Source organism: Mustela putorius, unplaced genomic scaffold, assembly GCF_011764305.1.
Source record: "Mustela putorius furo isolate JIRA1106 unplaced genomic scaffold, ASM1176430v1.1 tig00000174_pilon_pilon_pilon, whole genome shotgun sequence".
Lineage (NCBI taxonomy): Eukaryota > Metazoa > Chordata > Mammalia > Carnivora > Mustelidae > Mustela > Mustela putorius.
The window spans coordinates 3464695-3491897 of NW_025421304.1; the positions used below are offsets into that span (position 1 = coordinate 3464695).

The 27203-nt window shown below is 54.8% G+C and overlaps 1 protein-coding gene across 2 annotated transcripts in view; it reads right to left on the minus strand.

Annotated features, from left to right (window-relative positions):
• Nucleotides 1-2482: 2482 nt before the first annotated feature.
• CHST8 (carbohydrate sulfotransferase 8) overlaps nt 2483-27203 on the minus strand; it is a 123914-nt gene continuing 99193 nt past the window's right edge. For both annotated transcript variants that reach the window (XM_004765200.3, XM_004765201.3), the window contains exons 3-4: nt 4610-4647; nt 2483-4023 (exon numbers count right to left, since the gene is read on the minus strand). In XM_004765200.3, coding sequence (XP_004765257.2) covers nt 2917-4023; nt 4610-4647 — 1145 coding nt within the window. In that variant the 3' untranslated portion in view covers nt 2483-2916. The remainder of the gene's footprint in view (nt 4024-4609; nt 4648-27203) is intronic.

Genomic DNA, 27203 nt, shown 5'->3' on the forward strand with positions numbered 1-27203 from the left:
TGGGGTGGTGGGGAGACACCAGGAGGCAATCCCCTTCATCAGCCATGGCTGCTCCCCAGAGAGGAAGGGCAGGGAAAGGGAGTGAGGGCAGATCACCTCCTGGTCTCCGGGGTTCTCCTGGGGCTCCCAACCCCACCAATGGGCTGGACCTGGAGGCTGAAGTTGGCCAATGGGCTTTGCCTTGGAGGGGAAGTGGGTGCTGGAAACCTGTCTCTCTGCCTGCGGCCTGACCACGTCTGTCCTGGGCCCCTTTGTGAGCAGCCAGTGGAATGAGGGCAGAAGGAGGGTTGGTCACGTGTCCGAGGCCAGAGACCACCTGGCTCGACTTGACATCTCACCTCCGCCGGGCACTCCAGAGCTTCTGGGGCTCACAGGTCCCAGTGGGAACTCCAGGTTTGGGGGAAGTCTATGCTCTTCACCACTCAGAGAGCAAGGCTGACATCTGGGAAAGTGATGCAGCTGGAGAAGGGCACTGGGGGTAGGGGAGTTATTTCCCCAACTTCCTGAGCCTGCTTGAACCCTGGGAGGAGCCTGGGGCCCGCTCCAGACTATAGCCACAAAATGGTGAGCAGATGAAAAGGGGGCAGAGATGGACCAGGCAGGGAGCAGAACAAGAGGACCCCAGAGAAGAGGGAGGACCGTCCACGGTACCCTCCCCCACCCGACATAAACCCAGGCTCATACCACCATCACCCAGGATGCCCACCCCCAGAAGACAGACACCAACCACACACACACACACACACACACACACACACGCTCACACTGACCCCCGCCCCACCCATCCACACAGACACACTCACACCCACACATGTTCCTGTGTCGGCAGTTGAGTCCACAGTCCCCAAGCCCTGGGGCTCTATGAGGATGGAGTCTGGGGTTTGGGGGCTGGAGCTGGGTTCAGCATCCCCTCGGTGGATTCACGGTGAGGACTCAAGGCTGGGCCTCCTGCGGGCTGGTGGACGGCATGCTGGACGCCACCAAGCGGCCATCATGATCATTGCCTGGATTCTGTGTCTCCGCTCTCCATTTCCAGAAGGAAAGCCCCCTTTTTTATTTATTTTTTTTTTAAAGATTTATTTATTTGAGAGAGAGAGAGAGAAATGCAATTTGGGGGAGGGGCGGAGGGAAAGACTCCTCCAGCAGCCTTCCCTTGCTGACTGCTGGACCTAGACAGGACTCCATCCCATGATCCCGAGATCATGACCTGAGCTGAAACCAAGGGGTCGAGGCTTAACTCTCTGAACCACTCGGGTGCCCCAGGGAAGCCCCTCTTTGATGGATGTGTTATGTGTGTCCATGTGCCCAGCTCAGGTTGAGCTGTCTCTGAGGGATGACACGAGTTAAGATGTTTCTTCACGGTACACCCCCCGCCCCTGCCTCACTACCTCCACACCCCGGAGCCCCTGGGGCCCTGACCACAGCCTCCTTCCTGCCCCTCCGAGCTCCTCCTGTCAGATGGCAGGGCCACTCCAATTGGAACCTGGGGAAGGGGGATTCCTGGACATACGTGACCCCAAGCAGGGGGATGCAGCCTCAGTTCTTTGTCCCACCTTTGTTAAGTTTCCAGAGCCCATGGTGGAGGCAGAAAGGGGGTGGAGCCACACAGGCCAGCATGAGGCTGGCTGGGAGCCAGCAGCACGGCCACCGTGGGACCAGCAGGGTCTCCTCCCAGGCCCCAGCAGCATCTCCCCAACATGTGGGAACAGACTGACAGCCATCTCTTGGCGAGATCCACGGAGACACCCTTGGAAAGATACAGAAGGCCGTGCAGCAGACAGGCTGACAGAGAGATGAGGCCTGATAGCAAACAGACAGACCGACCTTTAAAAACAGGCAGCATTTTGTATTACAAACGGGACCAGACATAATCACGGCCACAGCCACCCTTAAAGCTCCAACACAATTTTTCTGGGACCTTTTGAGAATCACTCTGGCTTTGGACAATTTCAGAGCCATTACTGTGTGTGGAAAGTACACTGTTGGAGAAGTTCCCCCTATGGGCGTCTCTTACTCCTCCCCCAAAGGTGGGCAGCCCTGAAAGCTTTAAGGGTTTCTGGTCAAGTGAAGAGAGCCAGGGGTCAAGGCCAGGTCAAGGGGCCTCCAGACAACAGCCTGTAAGTGCCATACCCACGGAGAACCCCCATGCTGGACCCCACAGATCCCCACATGGCAGCTTGCCCAGGGAACCCGGGCCAGGTCCCCAGAGGGTCTCCACAAAGTGACGAACAAGAAGAGACCCCAGTGGGCCTCCACGGGGACAGGTCAAGTGTCTCCTTTCAGGATAAATGGGCCGGAACTGAGACCAGAGGCCCCAGGTGCCCTGAATGGGAGTCTCAGATCCTCTACTCTCCCTGCCTCCTTTCCTGTAGCAGGACCTGCAGACGCCTGGCTCAGGCCCCTGGGGAGAGAGAAAGAGCCCCCAGAGCCCGGGGAAGGGGCCATGTGTTCCCATACCAACACCAAGTGTAGACACCTCTACTCTGGAAACCATGTGCTTTATTTGGAATCTCTTTCCGAGGGAATCTCCCCCCTGGCTCATAGAAAAGCTGCAAACCATGTGGTTTGGTACAAGGCAATGGCTAAGGGACCGCAGGAAGTCCCTCACCGCTGGGGCCCTCGTCTTCCGGGCCTCAGACTTCCCCGGCCATCCTGACTCTTCGCTGAGCTGGGTGTATGCAGCTGGGACTCCTGGGGTCCTGCTCAACCCCCGGGCGTCTTCCTCAGCGGAGGCATGAGGAAGTGGGGATGGGACAGGGGCCAGAGGCTCCCCTCCAAGGCCCGGGCCACAGTCCCCCACGTAGGGCCAGCGGCACCGAGCAGTCGCGGCTGCTCCGGTCTCCGGAGCGCGGACAGGTGCGGGAGCGCGCAAGGGCACGTGGGGTGGGGCTGCCAGCGGCCAGCCGGCCCTGCGCGTCAGTACAGGTCCGCAAAGGGCTTGGAGTAGTTGAAAACCAGGTAGTCCATGTAGTAGAAGTCGTAGGTGCGCTGCCGCTGCAGGGCTGAGAGCTGGGTGAAGTACTGGCGGGCGATCTGCGCCGTGGTCCGGGCCTCCTGCGAGTGCCGGTCTTTGAACCGCGGGAAGGTCAGGTTCCGCGGCGCCCGGATGAGGCTCAGGAAGAAGTTGGCGTCGTCCTCCATGCTCTCGAACTTGCCCACGAAGTCATAGTCGATGAGACAGGGGCTGCACAGCCGGCTGACGTGGTCCCAGTGGATGTCCATGCCCACGGGCCGGTGCACGTCCAGCAGGTACTGGACGAACTCGGGGAAGCGCACGCCAGAGCCCGTCCGCAGTGCCTCCCGGGACGCGTTGGCCCGGTAACGGGCCATGATGGCCTTGCCGAACACGGGGTGGTAGTAGCTATTGGGGTGCTCGAACTTGTCGCGGAAGGCGGAGACCAGCCTCTCGAAGGGCTCGCGGACGAAGAGCATCTTGGTGTAGGTGCTGAGGCGGTGAAGGATGCCCTGGCGATCAAAGGTGTCCAGCCGCTTGAGGGCGCCACCGTAGTGGACAGTATTGTGCGGGATGTCAGCGGTGGACGAGGCCAGCCCCGCCAGCACCATGAGCACCCTCTTCCAGTTGGAGCAGCCCGCCTTGGGCACCTCGCAGTACAGCACGCGGTGGCGGTCCTCAACGAAGATGCGGGACACGTGGCGGGGGGTGACCGCCCGGCGGCTGCTGCTGGCCCGATACTTGGCACATGCCTCCCGCATCACCCGCTTGCGCTCCTGCTGGCTGCGATGCAGGGTGACCCAGTGGCCGTCGGGGGCCCAGGGTGCCGGCCGCGCAAACATGCCCACTGAGCCGTTGGCCGGGACAGCTGCCGCAGGGGGCATTTTCTTGATAAGTAGCCGCCGCCGGCGCTGCCGGGGCCGGGGCCGGGCCCCCGTGTTTAGGTGGGCTTGAGGCTGGTCTGGCACTGGCAGGTGGAAGTCCCTTGGGGCCCGGCTGGACAAGTCTCCGGGGACCTTCTCCGTCGGTGCCTTTGAATCACCATCCTGGGAGCTGCCTGGTGGGACGTCCTGGAGCAAGAAGAGAAATGGTTATCAGCGTGGACGGGCCACTTATCAGCAGGACACTGAGCATCACACAGGTCAGACCCTCACTATGGCTGGGGTCCCTGTCCACTCTGTGGCCTCAGTCTTTTTTTTTTTTTTTCAGGGCGAGGGAGGAGACCAGCTGAGTCTGCCAGATGGGACCCCTCTGGCAGAGCCCACATCCAGTCCCTGAAGGCCCCACCCCTGGCTGGCCACGGTCTTGAGGCCAGAGTTGCAATTGTCTTTTCAGCCACGAGATGGCGCAGGCCTCCCAGGAACCTCTCAGAGCCGGGCGAGGGGAACGGGGCAGGGAGCTGGTGGCCGGAGGAGGCTGGCTCAGATTTACTGCCTCTATTAGCACAAGTCCAAAGCCGCCAGCTAACAGGAAGGGGAAATTCATTGGTCCAAAGCCCTGGGCTTTGTTCCCTAGGCTCCTGGGAATGACCGGTCACGTTTTTCTTTCCAAGAATGGATTTGATCTGAGCTCTGGATTTTCTTCCCTGCCCACCCCACCCCCTCCAACTCGCCCCAGGCTGTCGGTGCTCAGATTTATCGGACTCTCAGAACTCACGTTGTAGGGCTGCTGTGGCCTGATGCTGAACTTTATTCCTGAAAAGCAGAGAGGACAGTATTAGCAGAAGTAACATGTGGCTCCCAAGGACCTGTTCACGGGCCCTTAACAGTTGGGCCCCCAGGCTAGAGGGCACTTGGCGTGGGCTCCATGACAAAGCAGATCAGGGGGGCACGGCTCAGTGTGAGTGCCCCTCCACCCCCCTACCCATATGGAAAATGGGGGTGCAGTAAGATGTAGCCCCACTGGCTCCCAGCTGATGATGCCTTCTTAGTGTCTTACCTCCCGATGTGACCTGGAAGGTCTCAAAAGTTGGCCACCTGCTCAATGGAATAGCCAGGAAACCCACAGCACTGCCCCTCACCCCCATGCAACCTCACTGTCATTAAGTCACAGGGAAAGGACCCTCTGAAAGCTCTGTCCCTCCTCTCTCTCTGCTCCACTGGCTCAGCCCTTGCTCTAGTCAATGTGAGCTTTCTGTACCCCGAATATGACACAATAACACCCATACCTTTGCACACACAGGCCTGGGTGTGGAACACACGCCTTCCCTTGGACTGGGGCCTCCCCACTTGCTCTGGGAATTCCCCTAACCTAAGCACCTACTTTGAGATTTTGGCCAGCTCAGCTGGCCATGGGACTCTGGAGTGAGCTAGCCATCTCCTGTTCGCCCTGGTCTCCTACAAAGGGCTGAGCAGAGCCCAGACACAAAGTGACTGTCCGGCAAGCACTTGTCACTGGATGGGAGAGGAGACAGATGGATGCATTGCTGGCCACACTCCACAACGTTCCTTCTTTCCCCAAGGAGGCCCTTTAGCTGGGTTGGGGCTGAAGTGACCCAGGATAACAAGCTCTGGGGAAGGGAACCCCCACTGGGAGGGAAGGATTCTGCTTCATACTTTGTTTTGGGGGAGGTCCTAGGAAAACAAGATGATTTCCTTTGGGGAGACCTGTTTAGGAGTCTTGGCCTCCCTCCCCCATTCCTGACTGGCCACTGAGGCACCAGGGGCTCTCCCTGCTCTTGTGCCATATATATGGCTGCTTCGACCCTGAGGCTTTGGCGAAAGCCACAGTCACAATTAGCACCCGCTACCCTTAAGGAAGAAAAGGCTTGAACTTCCAGCTGGCATGACACAGCACACCTGACCGAGTTCTGGCTGTTCCCGGGCTATGTGTGTGAGATGTTCTGGCAGCCCAGCAGGTCTCCTGTTGTCTCTGTGTACTTGGCATAGGTCCAGTGGCCAGAACCCAGCTGGTGAAAGAACATCCAGTCCCTGACTCAGGGGGCTCCACCAAGTTCTCCACAAGGTTGTTTTACAGGTTGGTTCTGCCATTGCTGTGACCCTGGCCTCAAGCTGGTCAGTCTGAGGATGTGCCTCTAAATCTTCTTCACTCACCAGCTACGAGGGGAGATGCAAGGTCACCGCTGGGATGGAAAGCCTACATTTCCTGAGCCTCCTGGGAACTTCTCCAAGCTCCAAAAGTGAAACAAAGGTGGAACTTGGGCCCGTTGCCTCTTTCGTCTGTTGCAATAGTGTTCTTGGATCCCTTTGGATTGGAAACAGGGGTGTGGCAGAGGACAGAGTGTACATATCTTCCTGGGCATTCCCAATATGTGTGTACCTATGGAGCAACTCTGAAACAAGGCTTCCAGACTCTTCTGCAGAGGCTGAAGGGAAGCTCCATGTAGAACCAGCTGCACCCTGGATACTGAGCGCAAGCAGGGGGTCCTTGGTTCCAAGACAAGAGTCTCTTAGAATTGAGCACCTTATCAGGGTCCCCCTCTGAGCCCAGAGCCTACTTCTCTCCTGCTGACCACCCCTCCCCTGCTCTGCCTCACCCCTGCATGGGCCTCTTGAGTCCATTTCTTTCTGGCATGTGAGGGTTTCCTCCTGCAGCCAGTGATCACAGGTCCCTTCAGCAGAAGGGACGGGCTGCGCACTCAGGTCTCCTCCACGCTGCTGGGTTTCCTTAATTATTTTCTTCTGGTGACGGCAGCTGCCTCTGCTAAACCACCTCTCCTCAGAGTCTCAGGTACAGGAATTTACTCTGCTTGTCAATCCTGTCAACTTGTCAAGGTACGGTGGCGCTTATTTACATTCCTTTTCGGGAGCAAATGAGTCATGCCAGATTTGGCCAAGAGTGGGACTCAGGAGCCACTCACAGAAGGCACCCTGCCAGCCGGTGGAGCTGGAGGAGGACGTGTTTATGGAGATGTCAGGCCCTACAGCTGTGACCTCCCACTAACACTGTCCTCACAGCCTGGAGGGTGGTGGGCTGTGCGGCCTGTCCCATTTTACCTGTGCAGCCTGTGCAGAAGGATGCTGAACCCCAAGGGTTTTCCAGGTTGGCCCACTTGAAGGCTGGAGAAAATATCCCTCCTCGACCGAACCCGGGCTTGGGGGCATCTCTGACCTCATGGCCACTTTTAACCAGTAAAGCCAAGCTGCAATTGCCCCCTTTGAAAAGAAAAATATTGTCTTGTGGAAAACTCAACAGGCCTTAGGCAGAGGCCAAATTTGCCACAAGCTGTACGTTCTTGACCTTTAAACTTATTATCATTCATTTGGCAAAGATGGATCCTATCCCGTATGGCATTTTGGAATAAAGACAGGAAGTTAATGAAGGAAATGTAACAGGCTCCCCTCCTTGCCAGGGGCCCACTGTCCCTACTTTTTCTGTGGAGGAAGGTAATCTTCCATGCACAGCTTGGATAAAAGCCAAAGCAAAGACCACACCTAGTTCTGAGTAAGTGAAGGTGAGCAGCCTTGGGTGTCTTGAGGATGGGGTCTGGGTATCCCACAGTGGACTTCGCTTCAGCACTCTGGACAGCTCCATGGCGTGTGGGGGTGGAGGGCAGTTAAGGGCTGCTGCAGCTGCACCCAGGAAAGTACCATGGGGCTAGGGAGAACTTGGCTTCAATATAACCACCACCAGCCCCTCCTAAGCCCTCGAATAAACATGCAATCTAGACAGAAACAGCGGGCTTGCTCAACAACATAAACCACAAGCCCCAGCCTCCTTTTCCATCTGATGGCACCCATGCCACCACACGCCTCTGCTGTCTCCCTCACCCCCACCCTGCGACAGGGGAATCCCAAAGTCAGTCGTGTCCATGCTCCATGTTCAGGGGCTGAGCTACCTGTCTTCTCCTTTCAACATCACATTAACAATCTGTGAGAGAGCTCCTTCCCCTGCACGGTAAGAAAAAGACAACCGCTTTCTCGTTCTGGACAGATGATATTTGCAGAGTGGTTGAAACACATGCTGTATGATAGGAGTGAGTGCTGGTGAGAATAAACAAAGCGTGACTCCTTGGGACTGCCAAATGGGCTCCACACTGTGAACTCTTCTCTGGCTCGGGGCTTTCTTCAGACTGTTGGGCTGAAAAGCTTACTGGTTACCTGCCAAGGGGAGGCAAAGGCTGATGATGGTGTATATGGCCAGTTTCTCTTTTCTTTTCCCTCCCTCCCTTCCTTATAAAGACAGAAAACTGACATATCACCTTTCTTTTTTTCTTTTTGAGATTTTTATCTATTCATTTGAGAGAGAGAGAGTGAGTACAAGCATGGGGGAGGGGCAGAGGGAGAAGAGGAAGCAGACTCCCCACTAAGCATGGAGCCTTACTTGGGGCTCCATCCCATGACCCTGAAACCATGACCTGAGCCAAAATAAAGGGTTGGATGTTCAAAAGACAGCCTCCCAGGCGCCCCTGTGTGGCCAGTTTCTTATAATTAGGCTGTGCAGTCTGGGTCTGGGGCAGAGTTACCAAGCGGGCTTTGCAGGCACATGGGCTGTTGGGGAGAGGATGCTGCCTACTCCTCTCCCAAGGAACAGGAGAGACACCTGCTGGGTTTAATCCAAAAGCCCCCATCTCTACTGTCCAGGACCCACTGAAGGTCAGGCTGTGTAGACCAACAACACTGGCATGGGCCGAAACAGGACCCAAGTTCCCAGAAAGGGTGGGAAGGTGCCATGTGAGCCCTTGGTTGACGATGTTTGAGCAGTGTGACTGTTACTCCAACTGCCCCAATCCCAGCCCCAGGCCCTGATCGTGGTGAGAGGGTCCTGCTGCTCTGAACACTGCAGGCTGGGGAGCAGGCAGGGCTGTCCTGAAGGAGTCGGAACTGCAAAGAAAAAGAGGTGGGGGAGAACAGAAGGGGCCAGCATGGGCCACGGGGCATGGGTGTGAGTCCACAGTCCCTGCTCTGTGCAGAGTTTCAACCCATGGTCCCTGATCTCCAGAACTACCCCCAACAGCCTCTCCTTGGCTCCTTTTCTATGTCTTGGATCTCCTGGTGGCTGAGCCCATGTGTCCACAACCATCTGGGCTGTCTCACCACATGTCCTCTTATGCTGTCCATCAGGCCAGGAAACTTCCAGGGCTTTCAGGCTGGCCTGAGCCAGGGAAGACACTGGAAACAGAGCCCCCACTGCATCTTGGTGTCCAGCATGTGTGAGATACAGAGTCCAACTTTGGTCCTGGCCCAGATTCCCTGGCAGGTGTGTCTGGTGAGCAGCCTTGCCCTACTCTGCTGTGTCCCTTCCTCCTTAGAAAGCAGTAGCTCCTGAACCTCAGGTGTGTGCCAGGGGGCAGCCCGCATGGTGGGGTGGTGTACGGGTCCTTGCACAACGCTGGGGGGCTGCAAGGTGGGAATCTTGGATGCGGGCAGGAGAAAGGCAGCCAGGAGGTTGAGTGGCTCGCTGCGGTCAGGGGAGGAAGCCCTGAAGGAACAGCCAGGCCCCACTCCACAGGAAGCATGAAGGGTTCTGAAGGAAGGGCTCAATTAGCCCTCCACGACTAGGATCCATGTACAGGGAGGGGGGAATCTCTTAAGGAATTCGCTCATGCAAGTTGTGGAAGGAGCTGCCCGGGCTGAGGGGTCTGTCTACTCCCACCCAGGAGGTGAGATCAGATCTACGACAAACCCAACTGGCTGCCTCCTATTGCCATCTGTGGGGCACTAGAACGGGGCCTGTGGCCTCCATGTGGCCACACCAGCTCTGGCTCTACCCCCACCAGCAGCTCAGGCTCTGCCCTTTTGAGACCCACTACCCCCACATCGGCCTCTGATGCCTCGTTGTGAGCTGCTCCCTTCCTCTGGGCAGGTTAATTTATGCAAATGAGATGCAAAACTGAAGTTTAAACACACTCAGCAATTAGCGGGCAGCCTGGACTCCAGGCACAGAATTCAGACAGAAGGAGCCTCACCGAAGGGTCTTAAATTCTCACTTGTGATCACAGGAAAATCCAACTCATTAAATTCTCTGCTCGGGCTCATGCATGGCCTGGAGACCAGCCTCAGTCCCAGCGGTGCCCACCTCTGCTGTCCCAGGCCCAGGGCAGGGAGACAGGGTTCCCAGCAGGTCTGTGGCCAGAGTGTGGGCCTCGGGCAGAGGCAGGAGGTAGCTGGGCAAGCCACAGGCCCCTCTCCTCCTGCATCAGCCTCTGTGGGTAGGCTCGAACACAACCAAACTCATGGTGGGATGACACTGTAACCCCTGACCTTTGGGCCAGACCAGAGCAAGGGCTTGCCCTCCCTTCGCCTGGAGACTCTGAGTAATAGCTTTTAACAAGGGATCACATATTTTAAAAGAAACGAGAGCAAAAGCACAGCTGTGTGACCTTGGACAAATCCCTTGACTTCAGTGAACCTTAGTTCCCTCATCCGTAAAATGGGATAAAAATGCCCATCTTGCAGGTCCATAAATGTGCACAGTGCTTGGCAAAGAAGAGCTCATGGGAGGGAAGCTGTCGGCTCCTGGTGTTCCCATCACCAGGTCACCTTTGTAGCAGCTGAGTTTTCCCGAGCCCATTCTTCCAAGTCCAGCCCCAGCACCAGCGTGGGGACTCTGGGGTCTGTCTGCGGAGGAGGGAAGAGGGAATCTTCCCGTCTCAGCCTGATGGGCTCCTGACTGCTCTGACCACCACTTGTTTTGTTTAGCGATTCCATTCCCTCGCCTCCGTGATTAGGATCCACGATTCAGCTGGGTCGTTCCCTGTCAGCTCAGCCTTGGCTGTGAATTCCCTTGCAGCTGTCAGAGTGGAGCGCTGGAGCTGCCTGTCAGTCAGCCAGCCAGCCGGTGAGCCAGTCTGCAAACCCAGCAGCTGTCCTGCTGCTCCACACCCCGCATCTGTCCATTGCGTGGGGGGTGCGCTGTCCCTGTGCTTCCCCCCACCCCCGCAACATGCCTGCCTAGACACATGGGAGGGGTCCCTAGCTCCTGCTCCAAAGCTCTCCTATCAGAGCCTGGGGGTGGGGGGCGGCGGTGATTCCTATCATGTTCTGGGCCGGGGGCGGAGGAGGGGGGGTCCTGCACTGCACTGCACCGTACCTCCAAGTGTGCCTGTGTCCTGCCACGGGACATGGTGGGCTCGGGGTGGGGAGGTGTACTCTCACGTTCTGAGAGCTCATGGTATCTGGCTTAGAGCAAGTCATGCCTCTCCTCCCTTCATGTGTTCTTTCAACACCCATGAACCTGGAAGGATTATCAGGAGCCCAGGAATGCCCCTGCAGAAGACAAAGAACCAAGTCTGCGACGCTGGTCAGTGAAGGCACAGTGCCCCCTGGCGGCCATCCCTGCCGCCCCTGCAATGTGTGGGCAGCAAGACCAGGAGGAAGAACTCAGTGGCGCTGGCCAACGCCATTTGTCCTTTCGTTCCACAGATGGAGCAAAACACACCTGTGTGTGTGGCCGGCAGTGGCTTACACACTGGTGACAGGGTCTTGGCAATGAATGGGACCGTCGGGGCCTCTGCTCTCAAGGAGCTTATGGTCTAGCAGGGAAATGGCAGCAATGGGGTGAGCGACAGTCCACGTAGGGTAGAGATGTCAACAAGCCCAGGGCGCCAGGGGAGGTCTCCTCAAAGTAGGGGCCGTTAGTTGGCACCTGAGGGTAATGAGGGCATTCCTGGCAGAACTTGGTGGTCTTAGGGGATGAAGGGACATAGAGGCTGAAGGTGTCCAGAAATGATGGGACCACTGAGGGTGGCGGGGACAGCAAACGAGGGGTCCTCTGGGCCTGGCAAAGACACCCGATCTGATCTCCTAAGGCCCGAAGAAAGTCTACAAAGGCTTTTTGGAGCTGGGAGCTATTTTGAATTTAAGGACCATTCTGAGATGAAGAGCTGAAGATGGAAACAGAAAGGCTGGTCGGTCAGCGGTGGCTGCCACCATCTGGGGAGGAGACGTCTGAGGCCCGGACCCAGAGGCTGATGGGGGAATTCGGAGGACAATTTCAGGAAGAATAAAGGGGGAGGGGCTCATTTGCAGTGTTGGCGGATTCCTGCAGTGTAAACGCTTCCTCCCGGGCAGATTCCAAGCTACTGATGGGAAACGGGGTTGGGTCCTCATGGGCTGGTAACAGCCAGTTCCTGCACGCCACTGAGTCCGCACCACTTGGGGACTGATTGGGAACAGAACAAGGGAGATTTGGGTTTCTAGCGAGAGCATCGGGACGCTGGTGCCATTTCCTAGTAAGGGGAGCTGATCCTCATTGAGTCTGAGACGCCGTTGGGTCTCTGAGTGTAGATGTCCAGAGGTCAGATGGAGGATGGGGAGGAGCTAGGGCAGATGTATGTGTGTGCGAAAGCACAGTCCACAGCCCATGGTTGTCCAGAGCCTGCTGAGGGGGAAGGACCAGCCCTTCTCAGCGAAGGGAAGCAGACCTGCGGCAGCCCATCCCCAGTAGCCTTGGCTGCAGGCCCAGCAGAGTCTGCCTGAGTCTGCCTTTGTGCAGAGCCCACAGGGAGCCCCTCCCTGCCCATAGGGGCAGCCTCCTGACTGCTGCGGCCCAGGCCCAAGATAATGATCGGTTGAGCTCTAGCTGGCTTCAGGATGTGTCTTTCCGGCCGCAGCGTCAATTACCGAGCTGCTCTGTGGCGGCCAGACCTGCCACAGATGCTGCTTTCGATACTCTGAGAGCCACAAAAGTGAATCTGTTCTAGCTGATGCTTCCTTGAAGCACCCCGCTCCCTAGCAGATCTGTTCCTGCAGCCAGAGCCACTCCGTCCGCAGGGAGCTCTCCAGCCCCCATGGGGGAGTCAGGCTCCTAGAGGTAGGGCTGCAAAGGAGCTGCCCCGGGGCTAAGGTATAGAGACACCAATTCTCGGAAGAGTCCCCAGAGGCTGCATACGGGTAGTCACCGCTGTCCACGGATTGTACCCAGACGGGCCCCAAGACTGGGGCCCTCCCCACCCCCAGCCCAATGCGAGCTCCCTACACCAGAGCCGCAGCCCCAGGCTCTCCTCCTGTGCCATACAGACCTCTGAACAGCAACGGCATTTCAGGGAGCATCCCGCGTGCTCTGAGCAGAATGGAGCCTCTGTTTGCAAGGGGAAGCCCGGAGGTGCTTGGAGCACCGTGCAATGGGAGGGGGGCCCTGCCACGGGTCCAGGTAGCTGCAATCCACATCGGAGAAGAGAGGGGACTCCCTGTCCCCCTGAACATCAAGTTAGGTCCTGCCAAGGACTGGGCCAGCAGCACCTCAGGAAGCTTCTGGCCAGCTTCCCTGGGGGTAAGGCCTGGAGAACAGCATTCGTCTTGGCCTTGGTGGCTGCTGACTGTGGGGACACCACCGTCCCTGGACATCTAGCCAACACCCACCTTCTCTCCCTTCTGGCTGGCCAGCCATTGGCTCTGCCCAGCCTGGTGCCCTGGGTTCTGGACAGCAGATGGCCACACTGACCACAGCACCCCCAGGCCATCCTGGGGAGCAGACACCCTCTCCACTGACTGTCGCACCACAGCAGGCTGGGCTGGGCTCCACACCCCCATCACACATGCTTGCAAAGACTCTCAGATCTGTGCATCCAGGCCCCCGGGTAGAGGGGCCTTGTGTACACAGAGCTCCCTCTGGGGGCAAGTGGGGAATGGCCAAGAAAAGGGGAGGTCCCAAAGAAAGGGCAAACCTGGAGAGGGTTCTTACAACGTATTGCAGGTGAAGGATAGGGAGCCTGAGTTCAGGCAGCCCAAGAGAAGAAAGGGAGGCAGGGCTGCGGAGCTGGGTGAGTCAGGGCGGAAGGGGAGGGCAAGAAAATGTCTGTGCCCCACATGCTGTCAGAGGGTGGTCCGGGGGGACAGAGAGGCCGACAGAGGACAAGACCCAGCCCTGAATTGGGCCACGTGGACCCAGAGGCACAAGACTTGGGTAAGGCTTGCAGTGAGGAGCTCTCAGCTGGAGACAGAATAGCGTGGGCCAACACTGTCCAGACACAAGCCGCGCATCCCAGCCCTGTGACGACCAGCATCCTTGAAACACACGCAGCCGACATAACGCCGGGTAACAACACCCTCGTTAGCTCTGAGCACAGGAATATTAAGTAGAACTAAACCTGAGAAATGTCACCCAGAATTTTCACAATTACCATGTGCGCTGAGAATTTGCCCAAGTCTTTGAGGCGATCCCTCAGCCGAGACCCTCAGTCTCCTCCCCTCCCCAGCATTTTGGGGGTGCCTCCTTAACTGTGAGAGGCACCATCTTCCTGCTGGGAGCCCGATGCTGTTTGCCGGGGCGGGGTGGGGGTGCACAGTTCCCGGAAGGCACTGTCTGAGGTCCATGAACCTCCCCCTTCAAGCTCAGCAGGTGTCTTCTGGAAATTAGACCCTCCGGTCTTGCATATAAAATATGGTCCTCCGTAATGGATGCTCCAAGGTGGCGGGGGTCTCTGTGCAAGGAGAGCTGAAGACAGTTCTGAGCTGTTTGCCTGCTTCCTTTGAAGTCCCACCAGCGGCAGCTCTCAGGACAACGACGCGAGCCGTCACAGGCACAAAGACGGCCCCACCCGGATGCGTGATTCTCCTGCAGAATTAAGACTCCCGTCTGGATTCCCTGGCATGTGTTTGGGGTATCTCTTTGCGGTTGTGAACACGCTGTTCCAGGAAACAAAAGCAGCCCGGCGTGTGCCTCCGGCTCGCCATGCCCGTGTGCGGTGCCGACGAGGAGCTGCCGTGGAGGTGTGTATGAGCCCGTCCTCTCTAGAATGAATGATTTGCTTCCCAGGCAAGGGCTGCTCAGCCCACTGAGGCATCTTCTGCAGGATTAAACGTCATTCCTTCTAATGACTTGATTTATGTCTAGAGGTTTGGAGCTCCAAACAAAATATTGTGATGACGGCCATAAATCACGCCAGGGACGCTTACAACGGCAACGAGCTTGTTTTCTGTTTGTTGGGGAGGTGGCTGCAGAGCGAGGGGTGCTGTGTAATGGTCCGCGTGGGGCAGGGAGGGCACAGGACCCATGGAGGTGTGGGCGGTGGGTGGCATGGACACGGTGCAGCAGGCTTGAATGCCTGAGGCTTTTGTGAGAATTTGTGGTTGGAGATGGCAGGGATTTGGGAAGTCCTGGGTGCTGGGGACCACGCATGGGGGGCGGACTTCCTGGGAACGTTATTTCCAGCTCTCAACCACTGTCTGCCCGGCTGTACCCCTAACTAGGGGCGGGAAGTCAGGGCAAGGAATTCTCCCGAGGATTACACCTTTCCTCTGGGCTCAGGACAGCTTCTGGAATACGCTGAGGCCATTTTTCAGTCTGCAGCCCTGTCCAGGGTGGGGAGAGACCTGGATGGACCAGGTCTGCGGGGTTGAGCTCCGCAGGTGCAGGAGGACCCACCCGGCTCCAGACAGATGCCCCTGGGCTGGCATTTCTCACTCTGAGGATCAGATTTCCACCGAGACCTCGCCCTCCTCTTCCGAGAGGAGCTCAGAGGAACACTGCCATCAACGTCAAGGTTCGGGAAGAAACAGGCAGCTCTGTTTCCCCAGTGCCCACACTTGGCTGAAGTACTCTGTCAGAGATGCTGTCACCCATGCCCCCAGCATCTGGGACCGGCTGACCCCGTGAGGCAAGGGCAGAGGCTGGAGACGGCGTGGTGGGGGGGAGGGGACACATTTGGGGGACTGTCACAGCACAAGAGGACCATTTCCACCAACCCAACTACAGCTCTGTTCTGGCCAGAAGTCTGTTAAGAAGTGTGAGCTTAAAAAAAAAAAAAAAAGTGTGAGCTTTCTCTTTGGTGAAATTAATCTTGCCCCTGGCATCCAAGCTCTGGGAAAGATGATGGGAAGAGGTGGGCCTGGGGTCAAGTTTCAGGGAAGGTCAATTCATCCCAGGGCAACACAGCTACTCCCCCAGGTCTTCTCCCCTTCAGGCAGAGATATGTTTGCACAAGAGCCCATGGCTGAAAATACCACATCAGAGACACTTGGCCTCTAAGAAGTCATGATATAGGGTGACTTGGGGATGCTGGGCATCGTGGGGAAAGTGAGCCATTACCAGGCATATGGCCCCAGCCCCTGTTCATGGCACATTTAACTGGGAGTTGTGGGTGGGGAAATCAGGGTGTATGTGTGTGGGGGGTGGGCTTCCATGTCAGATGTGATGGGGAGAGGACCTGGGGGGGGGGCACACTGATGGCAGCTGGGCTGGGGTGTGGGCGGATGGATGGATGGATGGATGGTGAGTGGGTGACAGGTGGATGGTGGATGGATAGTTTGAGGTCCAGAGGAAAGGACTTGAGATGCAGGCCAGGCAAGCTCTAGGGCTGGAGAGGTGGGTGACTGGAGGAGAGATGGATGGGGAAGCCGTGTGCCACAGACAGGCTCCAGTCCAGCCCCACCAGCTAAAGGTGCATCTGGCTCTTCCCTCCCTGTAGGCAAGAGGGACAAGACACTCAGGCTTTCCTGACCATCTTTGGTTTTCCTGAATCTGGCCCAGGTGACAGCTCCAAACTGAAGGTAAGCCAGGGTCCCTAGTGACCCCGCTTGAGCCCTGGGAGTACCCTTTCCCTTTCTACCCAATACTGGAAGCAATCTCCAGTGTCAGAAGACAAAGAGAGCTCTGTCCGTCTTTGATTAAAACAAGGGCAAAAAAAAAAAAAAAAATGTTGTTTATCTTCTAAAGTCTGGCAAATTTTGATAATGAAATCTTTAGAATGTATAATACGGAAACCTTTCTAATTCCAGGCAGATAAGGAATAATGGTAACGTATTTCAACTTCAGAAGCAAGAAATAACCTTTTATCACCTAATTTAACAATGTTACTGGGAAAATATGGTAGGAGAATGTAAAATGCTATTTAAATGATAAAATATGCTGTCTTCGATGGCAAGGATTTTAATTGCCACAATCGGAGTCCAAACACACTTTCACGCCAGCGCTGACAGACACTGCTAATGACGGTGTCCATAACGAGGCACGGCGGAGAGGGTCAGCATTGACTTCCACCGTCTCCCCGGGGAAACTGCCAACACCCGACAGCTGTCGGGCTCTGCCGGGCTCATCAACATCACTGCCTTGTGAAGTAGGAATCGGTTCTGATATTAATATTAATCGGCCAACACATTAATATTAATCAGTTAATATATACTTCCCATGACAACAAGAGATAAAGGAATCTTATTATGTGGCGGATCCGGAACGTGGAGTATCTGAGTGTATTTCCTTGGGACACGAGGCACAAAGGAGCCTAAGCCTCTTAGGCGTGTCATCTCCGCAGAAAACGGACCTGGGCGCACGCGTGGGCCAAGTCACAAGCAGGGAGAGTGAATTCCTCTCCGCGGGGCAGGGAGAGGTTTCTCCCCCAGTCAGTGAGCAAGACGGTGGGATGGTGGTGGACATGGGCGACCCCGATTATCTTTTCCACTTGGGATACAGCAGGCTGCCCAGAACGGAGCCCCGACTTCCCACAACAGGATGACTCTGTCCTGACCCCCAACCCACCGGGCCCTAGAGGCGGGGGCTGGTGTGCCTACTCCATTCACATGGAAGCACTGAGTCTCAGAGAGGTTGGCTGTCTTGCCTTCGTCCACACTGCTGGCTGGGAGGGTGGCAGAGCAGGGGCCCGGGCCAGACGCGACCCCATGTGCCCTTGTTCTAACCATCAGTTCCTGGGGACCCCTGGGGTGGCCTGGGAGGCGGTCACGGCACGCCTCACACAGCCATCCCCTGTGAGAACAGGCACCGGGTTCTTGGTCTTGGGCGGCCCACCCTGGGGTTTCCTCGGAGGCCAGCCGGTTGGGTGGGGGTGGGGAGCAAGCAGGGGTGTAGAGGCAGAGCTCTCTCCGCACACGGTTCCGTTCTGCACGCTTCCTTGCAGACAGCCTCCACCGGCAAAGGCACATCTGAGCACAATTAACATTTTAAGCACTAATTATTTTACTTGGGTGTCTAAGTCTGAGGATCCTTCAATTTCAGTATAATTGGAGAAAAATGGTCATCAGTTACCGAACAGCAGGGGGGGCGGCTCCATGCTTCCCCAACACCAAGCCAAGCCGAGAATCATCTGAACATATGGGTCCCCGAAGCAGCCGCCAGGCAGCCGTGCCAGGCGAGGGTGCGGTGGGTGGGCCTTGGGCACCCTGCCCTCCCGTCCCTGACATCTGCTGGGAAGGCTTTTGGGCCCAGTTAATTACTCGCCTTTTTATCTTTTCCATTTTGTTCCATTTTCTGCAACAGCATCTGTTGCAAGAAAACCAAATGCAAGAGGAAATGGGATTCATTATTAAAAGGAGAGCTTATAACGTCCCCTTCACTCCCCCTTGTACTTGATAATAATCTGAGCTCATAATGAAATCCTCAGGCTCTCCGTGTCATGGCTAGAAGGCTGCAGGGACCAGTGCTGTCCTGGAAAGGAGGCTTTGGTTTGAGGGGCTTGGGCTGGCACCCACCGTCACCTCTCCTCTCCCTGGGTGGGTGGGCGCCCGGCGTCCAGGGTCTCATGGGAGAACTGTGAGGCTTTGGTGCCCAGACTTGTGGAAAACTACAAAGCATGTTTGGTTTTGCTTTGCCTTTTTTTTTTTTTTTTCTTTCCCCTTTGGTCTCCTATGAGCAACCAATTAAGAGAATCAATAGTTCTGAACTCCTGACAGGGAGACTGAGAAGGTGGGCCTTCAGGAGCCTGGCTGCTGGTGCAGTGGGGGTGTGGCAATCTCTTCGGGGAGCCTCTGGGGCCTGGCTGGCCCAGCTGGAGGCCTGGGGGCTGGGGGCAGGGGGCATGGAGAGAGGAGTGGCCCAGGACACAGGGAGATGCTAACTCAGGCCCGGATAACCCCAGAGGGGAATGACCAAGAGACCCTGAGGAGAAAGGGTCTGTCCCCTTTCGTGCCTTTGCTAGGGACCAGCGCGCCTGGTTAGAGCGTCTAATTTTGCAGACGGCTAGGAAAACTGAGTTTAGCTGTAACCCTCCCCGCACACTTGACAGGCCCCTGTTCAAGAATGCATTCTCCCAATCTTCCCTGACCCCTGGAACCTCACTCACGAACTCCAAGACGGTCTCCTAAGTGCCACCATCCCCCTCAGACACTCCCTTCTTGGGTCTTTCTCTCTCAGGTTCCAGACCTCTCTGCCGCTCCTCAGGGAGCAGTCCCACGTCTCAGGCAGGCCTGATGCAGTGCACCCTGACATGGAGTCTGGGTCCTTTCCGGCCTCACCCCATGGCCTCTCAGCCCTGTGGTCCCTCAGTCCCATCAGGGAACCTGGGGCCTGGGGCCACCGCTTGCTCCTGCTCCAGGCTCCACAGAGGCCCTCAGGCCCCACAGGACTGCCGCGAGGCAGCTGGTGAACAGATGGAGGTCAAGAACCACTCAGAGACCCAGAGGGCCTGCCACAGCCCCTTGCCTGACGGCTGCGATGCCCTTGACCCTTTTGTGAGCCACCGGCCCATACCCTCTACAAAGGGCCACACTCCCCTTCCCGGAAGTCTGAACCTGGACTAGAAGGCTGGGTGCCCCCGCAGCCTGGGGCCACGGGGCAATGCACCCAACCACAGTGCCCCCCCTCCCCAGTGCCTCCAAGGCAAGATGTGGGTGGGCTGGCTTGTCGACGGAGGGGCCGCCCAGGGACGGGGTGAGCAGAGCCCCGCCTGGCTCTCCCCTCAGCTGTCTTCCTCAGCGAGGGCATGGATTCCAGGTCCCCACTAGCTGCAAAGAGCCTGCCGCACTGGGCCCTTACAGAGGCCCATGGGGTCAGGGCCATGTTGACCCAACTGGGCACATGAAGAAACGGAGATACACACAGGTTAAGCCACCGAAGGGTACACAGCTGGTCCGTGGATAAACCAGGATTTGAACCCAGCTGTCCTTGGCCCCAGGGTCTGTTCTCTCCTCCACCTGCTGCTTTCTCATGGTGCTTTCTTCGCTGGTGGCAGCAAGGTGGGGATCCCACAGGGGCCTGCCGAGCATGGGACAGGGCATGCCTTTGCCTCCTCTCCTCAGGGCTCAGCATCCCTCCTCCCCAGGTGTGCTCCCCTCAGGGTGGGACTCTCCCTGCGGCTCTCCCTCCAGCCTCAGCCCAGGACTTATCAGAAACGGCTTCTGGAACTTCTCTGATGCCCTCAAGCGTCTGTGCGTACCTCTGGGACGTGAGCTTTCCCACCTGACTTCTTTCTTCAGACTCTCCTTGTTCTCCACCTTTAGTCCGCCTGAGCTGGGGTCCCTCCTTCCTGGCACCAGCCCCCCCCCCCACAAGAAGATCTGTCTGCAGCCCTGGTTTTACCATCTCTACAATGAGCAACCAGGGATTTTGTACCCAAAGACCACTGAGTCTCCCAGACAGCAGGACAGTGCGAACCACAGGGCCCACAGGCATGGAGAAGGTGTAAGCAGAACCCCTCCCCACCCCCACCTTGGTATTCACGCAGTAAGAGCCTCTGGGTGACCGGGCGGGAGGGGGCGGCCCACGCTCTAGCTCCACCTCCCCGGCTGGGAGCCCCGCCCAGACTGCAAGCAGAAGCCGAACCTCAGGAAGGAAGGTTTTGCTGAAGGGGCAAAGAATTGCTTTGCGGGGAGTAGAGGGGAGGCTTGGCGTCAGGCCGAAGGACAGCTCTCCCCTGTGCTCTTGGTGGGAGGGGATACCGCACAGGACAGTCTCCCCACGGCCCCGCATTCACTTCCTCCTGCTGCCCATCTAAGCAGACCAACCTCCATCCGGCGACCACAGTCCCCCCCTCTCCCCGACAACACTCCTTAGGACTGTGAACTTGGTCTAGGACTGCGAACAGTCTTCACTCTGCTTCCACCAAAAACCCGTACCCCGTATGCGCAGGGGACATCGAGCTCAAAGCTTTCCGTAGAATTGTTTTTGTCATGAAACATTTCATTCATGCAAAAGAAGATAGAATTCTCTGTTAATCGTTCTCTTGCCTTTTTTTAAAGATTTCATTTATTTGAGGGAGAGAGAGAGAACATGTGCGAGCGAGCACAAGCAGGTGGAGGGGCAGAGAGAGAGGGAGAAGAAGGCTTCCCGCTGAGCAGGGAGCCGGGTGCGAGATTCCATCCCAGGACCCCAGGGTTACGACCTGAGCTGAGGGCAGACGCTTAACCAACTGAGCCACCCAAGCGCCCCCAATCGTTCTTTTGTCTTTTGAAATACTATTATCTGCACGTGCCTATACCCCTAAGCAACTTATCAACTACTTTGCAACATAGTTTACAATTGGCCACCATGGGAGTATTTACACCAGAGAAAGGAGTGAATGCGACCCATCAGGACTTTGTCCCTTGCGTCCAAAGCACGTTTGCCACCTTGTGTTTGGTGGTAGAACACCTCCAGGAGGAAGGCATTGCCTTCCAGGGGGGCCTCCCTGTCACTGGAAGTCAAGCCTCTGATGAAGGACTCGGCTGTGAGCCAGCAGCTGCCCAGCACGGCTGCGGGGCTGGGGGAGGGGAGCGGAGAGGGGCGGGGCAGAGGGGGCGGGGCGGATGGGGGGCACACCCACCTTGAAACAGGTCTGGGCGGGGCAACCGCAGCGCAGCAGCTCCTACAAAGGACTCATATCAAGGTCCACACTCCAAGTGACCCCACAAATCTGTCCACTCATTTTTTATTCTGGGACTCACACAATTTACAGGCCACTCCCTGGAGTCAAGCACATACTTACCAGAGCTCTTCCCAACCTGAAATTATTTATGATTTGGCATTCAGGGGGGAAAAGCAATTTTCTCACAATGTCTGATGTCATGATATATTGTCCGTTTGACATGCATGTGCCAAAAACGATCGTTCTGCCGTTCTGCCCCTCAATTGCGATTACCCTGAATTAAAAAAGGAGAATTAATACTGTTTTGCAGGATGCTACCTCGAGTAGCATCCAAAGAAAATGCCTCAAGAATCTTCTAGAAAATAATACATGCCTTGGAAGAAATTATGAAATGCACCAGTGATCTGGCCGGATCCTTGTTTCCCAGGGTTCTTTTGTTAAGTGATGCTGGAGGAAGGGGTAGCTGTTGGCCCCAGCCTCGCCTGGCTGCATGGCTGTTCACGGGTCCCCCTTTCTGCCTGCACTTCACTAAGGACAGCACTGCCCGAGTCCAGGTGTGCTGGGACAAGAAACTCTAAGAATGTGCCCACCCACGAAGAATAGATAAACCAAGGATGGCATTTCCATACAATGGAATGCTCCTGTCCACAAAAAAGAAACAAGTCACCAATACACATGACAATGGGGTTGAGGCTGACAAACACTCTGAACAAAAAGAAACCACAGTGTACATACTGTAGGGTCTCACTTATCAAATTCCACAATAGGCGAAACTAATCTCTAGCGACAGAATAAGATCATGGTTGCCTGGGGGACGGGGACAAAGGGGTGGGGGATGAGTGAGCAGGGGCATGAGGGAATGTTCTGGGGTGAGGGAAATGTTGTAGATCTCGACTGGGGTGATGGTATACATTTGTCAAAGCTCACCATGAATGTGTTCTCCTGTATATACATTATACCTCAATTAAATCGCTAAAAAATTGTGTGAACATATTTTAGAACTCTAAAGTGCTATGTGGGAAAAAAAAATATGCTATTTCAGTTTTGCAGAGATCACGCTTATATCTCAAAAACCAAATGGCAATACCTGGAAGGAAAAAGCTTTTATCAAACTGAAAAAAGGACTGAATTCAATAGCATCAGCTATGGTTAACTTTCAATGATCCTGGAGTAAGCAAAGCAATTTGGAAAAACTGTCCCCTGCCCCCCAAACTAAGCCTCGGGCAATCCTTGTCGTATGGGGCTGAGGAGATGGGGTGAGTGGGGGCTGGGAGCCAGAGGTGACTGGCTGCAATCAGATGAAATTTGGGGGATGATGGGTTGTTGTGACTGCCATGGAAGCACAGTGACACGGCTCACAGCCCAGTTTCCGTGCAGAGATCAACTCTGGGCTCTGGAAGGTCCCCTCATCGAAGGCTACATCTTCTTCCTGGAGGCTGCCCGTAACCTGCAGTGGGCTGATGTGAAGTAAACCGTCTCAGACCTCTTACATCGATTCAGGACAACCCAGCTCCAGACCTGTGGGCAGGAGTGGCTGGCTCAGTCACAGTCTGACTTCTCCCGGCTGCCTGATTACACTTCCTTCCCTTCCCCATGGGTGTCAATCCTCTAGGACCTTTTCCCACCCCACCACACACTCCCTGCACCTCCTCTGAGTCTAATCCCCAGGAATGTGACAGTTGGTGCCAGTGGTCCAAGAAAGCAGATGCTAAGATGAAACGTTAGACTCGAATTGCCTGGCAACCAGCCACCAATGAGGACCCCAGAACTGGCTGTAGGTGGAGTGCAGAAAGCCCTTGGCAAGATGCAGTAATGCAACTGTTAAATTTTGTACTGGGGATCAACTAGGATGGCATACGGAAGGAAGTGCCCTGGGGTGTACCGAAATGTATCAAAAGGTTGAGAAATATGAGGCAAAAAGCAATTTAGGGACAAAGGGCTATCGCTCTTTGGCAGCCTATCAAGGGACAGAAGACTTGAGTCTTCTGCTCCAGGGGGACAGTTCCAGGTCCTTGTGGTAAAAGTAGCAGAGCCGCAGAGAAGGTAAATTTCTGGCAGTGTCAGGCACCTGATGAAGAAGGAATGGGACCCTGAGAAATGGGATGGGGACATCTGGATTGATGCGCTTGAAGAGGAATGTGACCCTACTCAGAAAGAGGTGAAGGAACCAGGAACCAGGTCCTCGTGGGAGCCAGAAGTACACACCCAACTTGATTCTGAGGATCTTACATAAGACACCAGAATATAAAGCTGGGTAATGAGGAATAATTTATATGGAAGCATTCTCCTGGGATACAGGATTGAACAGTATGACAAGGACCCCAGATGATGATGCTAACATGCTGCTAGGATGCTCTCAGGAACACCAAGAAGGCCATGGCCCACACCAAATGAAGTAGAAATGACAGAGTTGTTGTGGCAGACACTGGAGGAAGAGATCAAAGGGCTCTCAGAGGTGATCGTGCCAGACTGATCAATGAAAGGCTGGAGGACCGACCACATGACTATGTTTTGTGGGAGGGCCTGGAGGGTACCTCCCTTGTCTAAAGCAATAGGGAATTTATTGGTAGAAGGGGCACCAGCATCAGTGAGAAGCTCAGACATGGCTCTCCTCTGTAGGACAGGGCTGAGTATGGGAGATGCCATTAGAGACCTGGATTTCCAGATACCAGTGGGGAACCATAGGATCTGGAAACAACAGAAGCCACATGGCAGTACTCAGCCATCACAAATGAATCTCAGTGAGCAGCACTGTCAGTGTGGCAGCCCAGAGAAGCTGACCAGGAGCGAGCTATGAGGATGGTTATTAGAATGTGACATCCCTACGGGCAGGAAAGATGGGCGGCCAACAAGGTATGCACCAATACATAAAACTAAAAGAAATCAGGGATGGAAAATCAGGAGGCTAAGGTCAGCTGTCCTAATAACAGGGCATAATCCCTTGGTTAGTTTTCAGATGCAGAAGTCAATGACTGATGGACAGGTTAGTTCCCCAAGAGGCAGAACTCTATCACACCATGGCAAGTGTATAGTAAAGTTTCCCTGGTCCTTCCCCAAGTGACCTGGAGTCATTTATTTGGTTAAATGTACATTGTGGCGGAAGGAAACACCAAATATGTCAGATTTTTGTCTGACTTGACATTTACACACAGGGGTTTGATACTTGGCAATCTATAGAGTCACTGTAACCTCCTGGAGAGGACAAACAAAGGCCAGGTAATAAGTTGCCCAAATCTGGCTCAAGTTACGTTCAAAGACTCCCCCACCTCAGGGGATCCATTTTCCTCAGTCTCTGGGTATATAGTTGGCAAAAATGCCATGTCCTTGACCCCTGGGACAAGAACTACCATAATAAGGAATGCCTAGTGGAGACATTTGAAAGTTACCTTATCACCTGAACCAACATATTGAACAAGGGTAGTAATACTGGAAAAATAGCAGAGATTAGTGTTACCTTTAAAGACCTAAGCTTAGGACTAGTCATACCAACAAATGTCCATGAAATTCAACAGTCTTGTCCCTACAAAAGAAGAATGGGTTCTGGAGGATGACAGGAGATGGCCATGAACTCTATCAAGCTATAGTCTTAACTGTAACCACTGTGTCAGGTATGGTATTTTAACTAGAGAAGATTTACATGATCTCAGGTAGGCAACCAATGGTCCGATAAATAGGTTCTTTTCCATCCCTGTCAAAAAGGAGTGGCAGAAACAGTTCATGTTGACTTGGATGGACAACAGTAGACGTCCATAGTTTACTCCAAAGCTAATTTAACTCTCCTCTATTATATCATCCCAATAAACTTCCTGCACACAAATCCCTGTCTCAGAGTCTGCTTTCCCAATGAACCCAACAGGCAACAGGCTGAAATGGAGATATAGTTTTGTGGTCAGAGGCCAACCCTTGTTCAGGGGCCGGCAGCCCTGAGGTGACAGGCAGAATGGATTTGGATCTGTCAGGATCACGTCAGACTGAGAAGCATGATGGAAGCAAAAGGCCAGATTTGGGCTGGGATCTAAGGTGGACTAAGAAACAGAGCAATTATCAAGGAAGTGATGAAAACCAAACTGAGACCTGGCACCAGAGACATCTCTGAAAATGGGACCCTGTGGTGGCAGTTCAGCCAACTGGAAGAAGGGAGGTCACTTTCAGGACCACGGACAGCACCTAATGATCCTTGGCATGGATTTAGCCCTAGGCTCTGCTCTCCTGGATAACCTACGTGAGGTCCTGGCCATCAGCATGGCCACCAGCAAGTTTTAACACCACAGACAGTTCCTAAAGGTCCAAATCTAAGCTCAAAAGCCAAGATCTGTATATGTACAAGATATCGATCTGGGAGCTGATACCAAAGTAAATAATTTATCTCTAGAGAAGTCCACTATCCAAGATGGTGAACATGTAATGGCCTTTTAGGGTCTTTGAATCTTTTCAAATGGTGAACATCGTGTGTGTGTGTGTGTGTTTGAGAGGGTGGGGAGAAGAAAGAGGGAGGCCCCAAAATGTCAAGATCCACTTGTCTGGACCTTTGGCTGGGGTAGGAGTTAAAAAGTGTGTTTTAAACAAGTTTTGATCAGTTTCAGTGTGATTCTCTGCTTCCTGAGAAGGCTTTTCCACTAATTCTCTGAGCTGACCCGGTCTAGCAGCTTATGTTGGTCCCAGACCTAATGTCCCAAGGCACATGGCCACACAGGCTGAAAGCCCACGGAAACCCCGAGTCTTCTCAGCCTGGCAGGTACCCGGACTTTGAATTTGGTATGGCACATGGTTTCTGTGGGACAGTTCTGCAAATATACCGACAGAATTGAGAATGGTCCTGGGGGCCATTGGAGGGGATCCCCTTGCCCTCAGGGATTGGGGATATCCACCAAGGAACTCTACCACCCACTGTGAGGCACTCTTGGAGGGAGCTGTGTGGGATTTGCTCCTATGAGTCAATCTGAGTTTCTCCATTTGCTGAAAGGTTCTAGCACAGCCTCCTATTGGCATCTAATCTGGGACAAGTTACAAGCATCTATTGCAAATTGATTTAGAAAACACAGAACACATACTTGCTCTTTAAAGGCAATACGTAAGGACTTATTAAGAAAATGAAAATGACAGGGTCCACATATGCACCCCTGCTTCTGAGAGTTGCCCTCCTCTAACCAGACTGCACCAGACCAAAGCCTTGAGCATGAGACGCCACTTGCCAGGATGAGGACATGTCTGGCTCTCTATGGCACCTTGTCCATCAGCCAAGACCTTATCAGATCCTTTGACCTTCTCTTTCTGAGAGATGCCCAGAGTGTGGATGTCAGAGAAGAGCGATCTCATTTTCGACTCTTCCCTAACCATTCAGGGAATATGAAAAGAGACAAAAATAGGCTTTTGTAAAAATCCATAAACACACGCAAACTCCTGGGAATGGTGCTTTAGGGCTAATGGAGTGAGTCTTGAGTTCCATTTAGCACACAAGCAGGTGCACAGTGTCACACCCGTGCACTCACAAACAGAAGTACCACTCGAGTCTCACACTGTGATCTGCAGCAAAAAGTAAATGAATGACTTAATTTCCATTGAATAACCAGTGCTAAGCACATGGGCTAAAACAACAGTGTTAATTAGGGATGAACAGCTACAGACACTGTGTGCAGTTTCTGAGGACGATATGATCCTCTGCGGAAGAAAGAGCTGGTCCCCCAGCCCTGATAGAAGGGGAGGGAGGGAGGGAAGATTTTCTGCTTCTGTGACTTCTGGGGGATGGCTGAAGTCAGGTGCGGTCACTTTTCTCTGCTTGATGGTCCTCCACCTTCTGGGTGAGGAGGAAGAGTTAGCTCGGGCAGCTAAAGGTCGAGC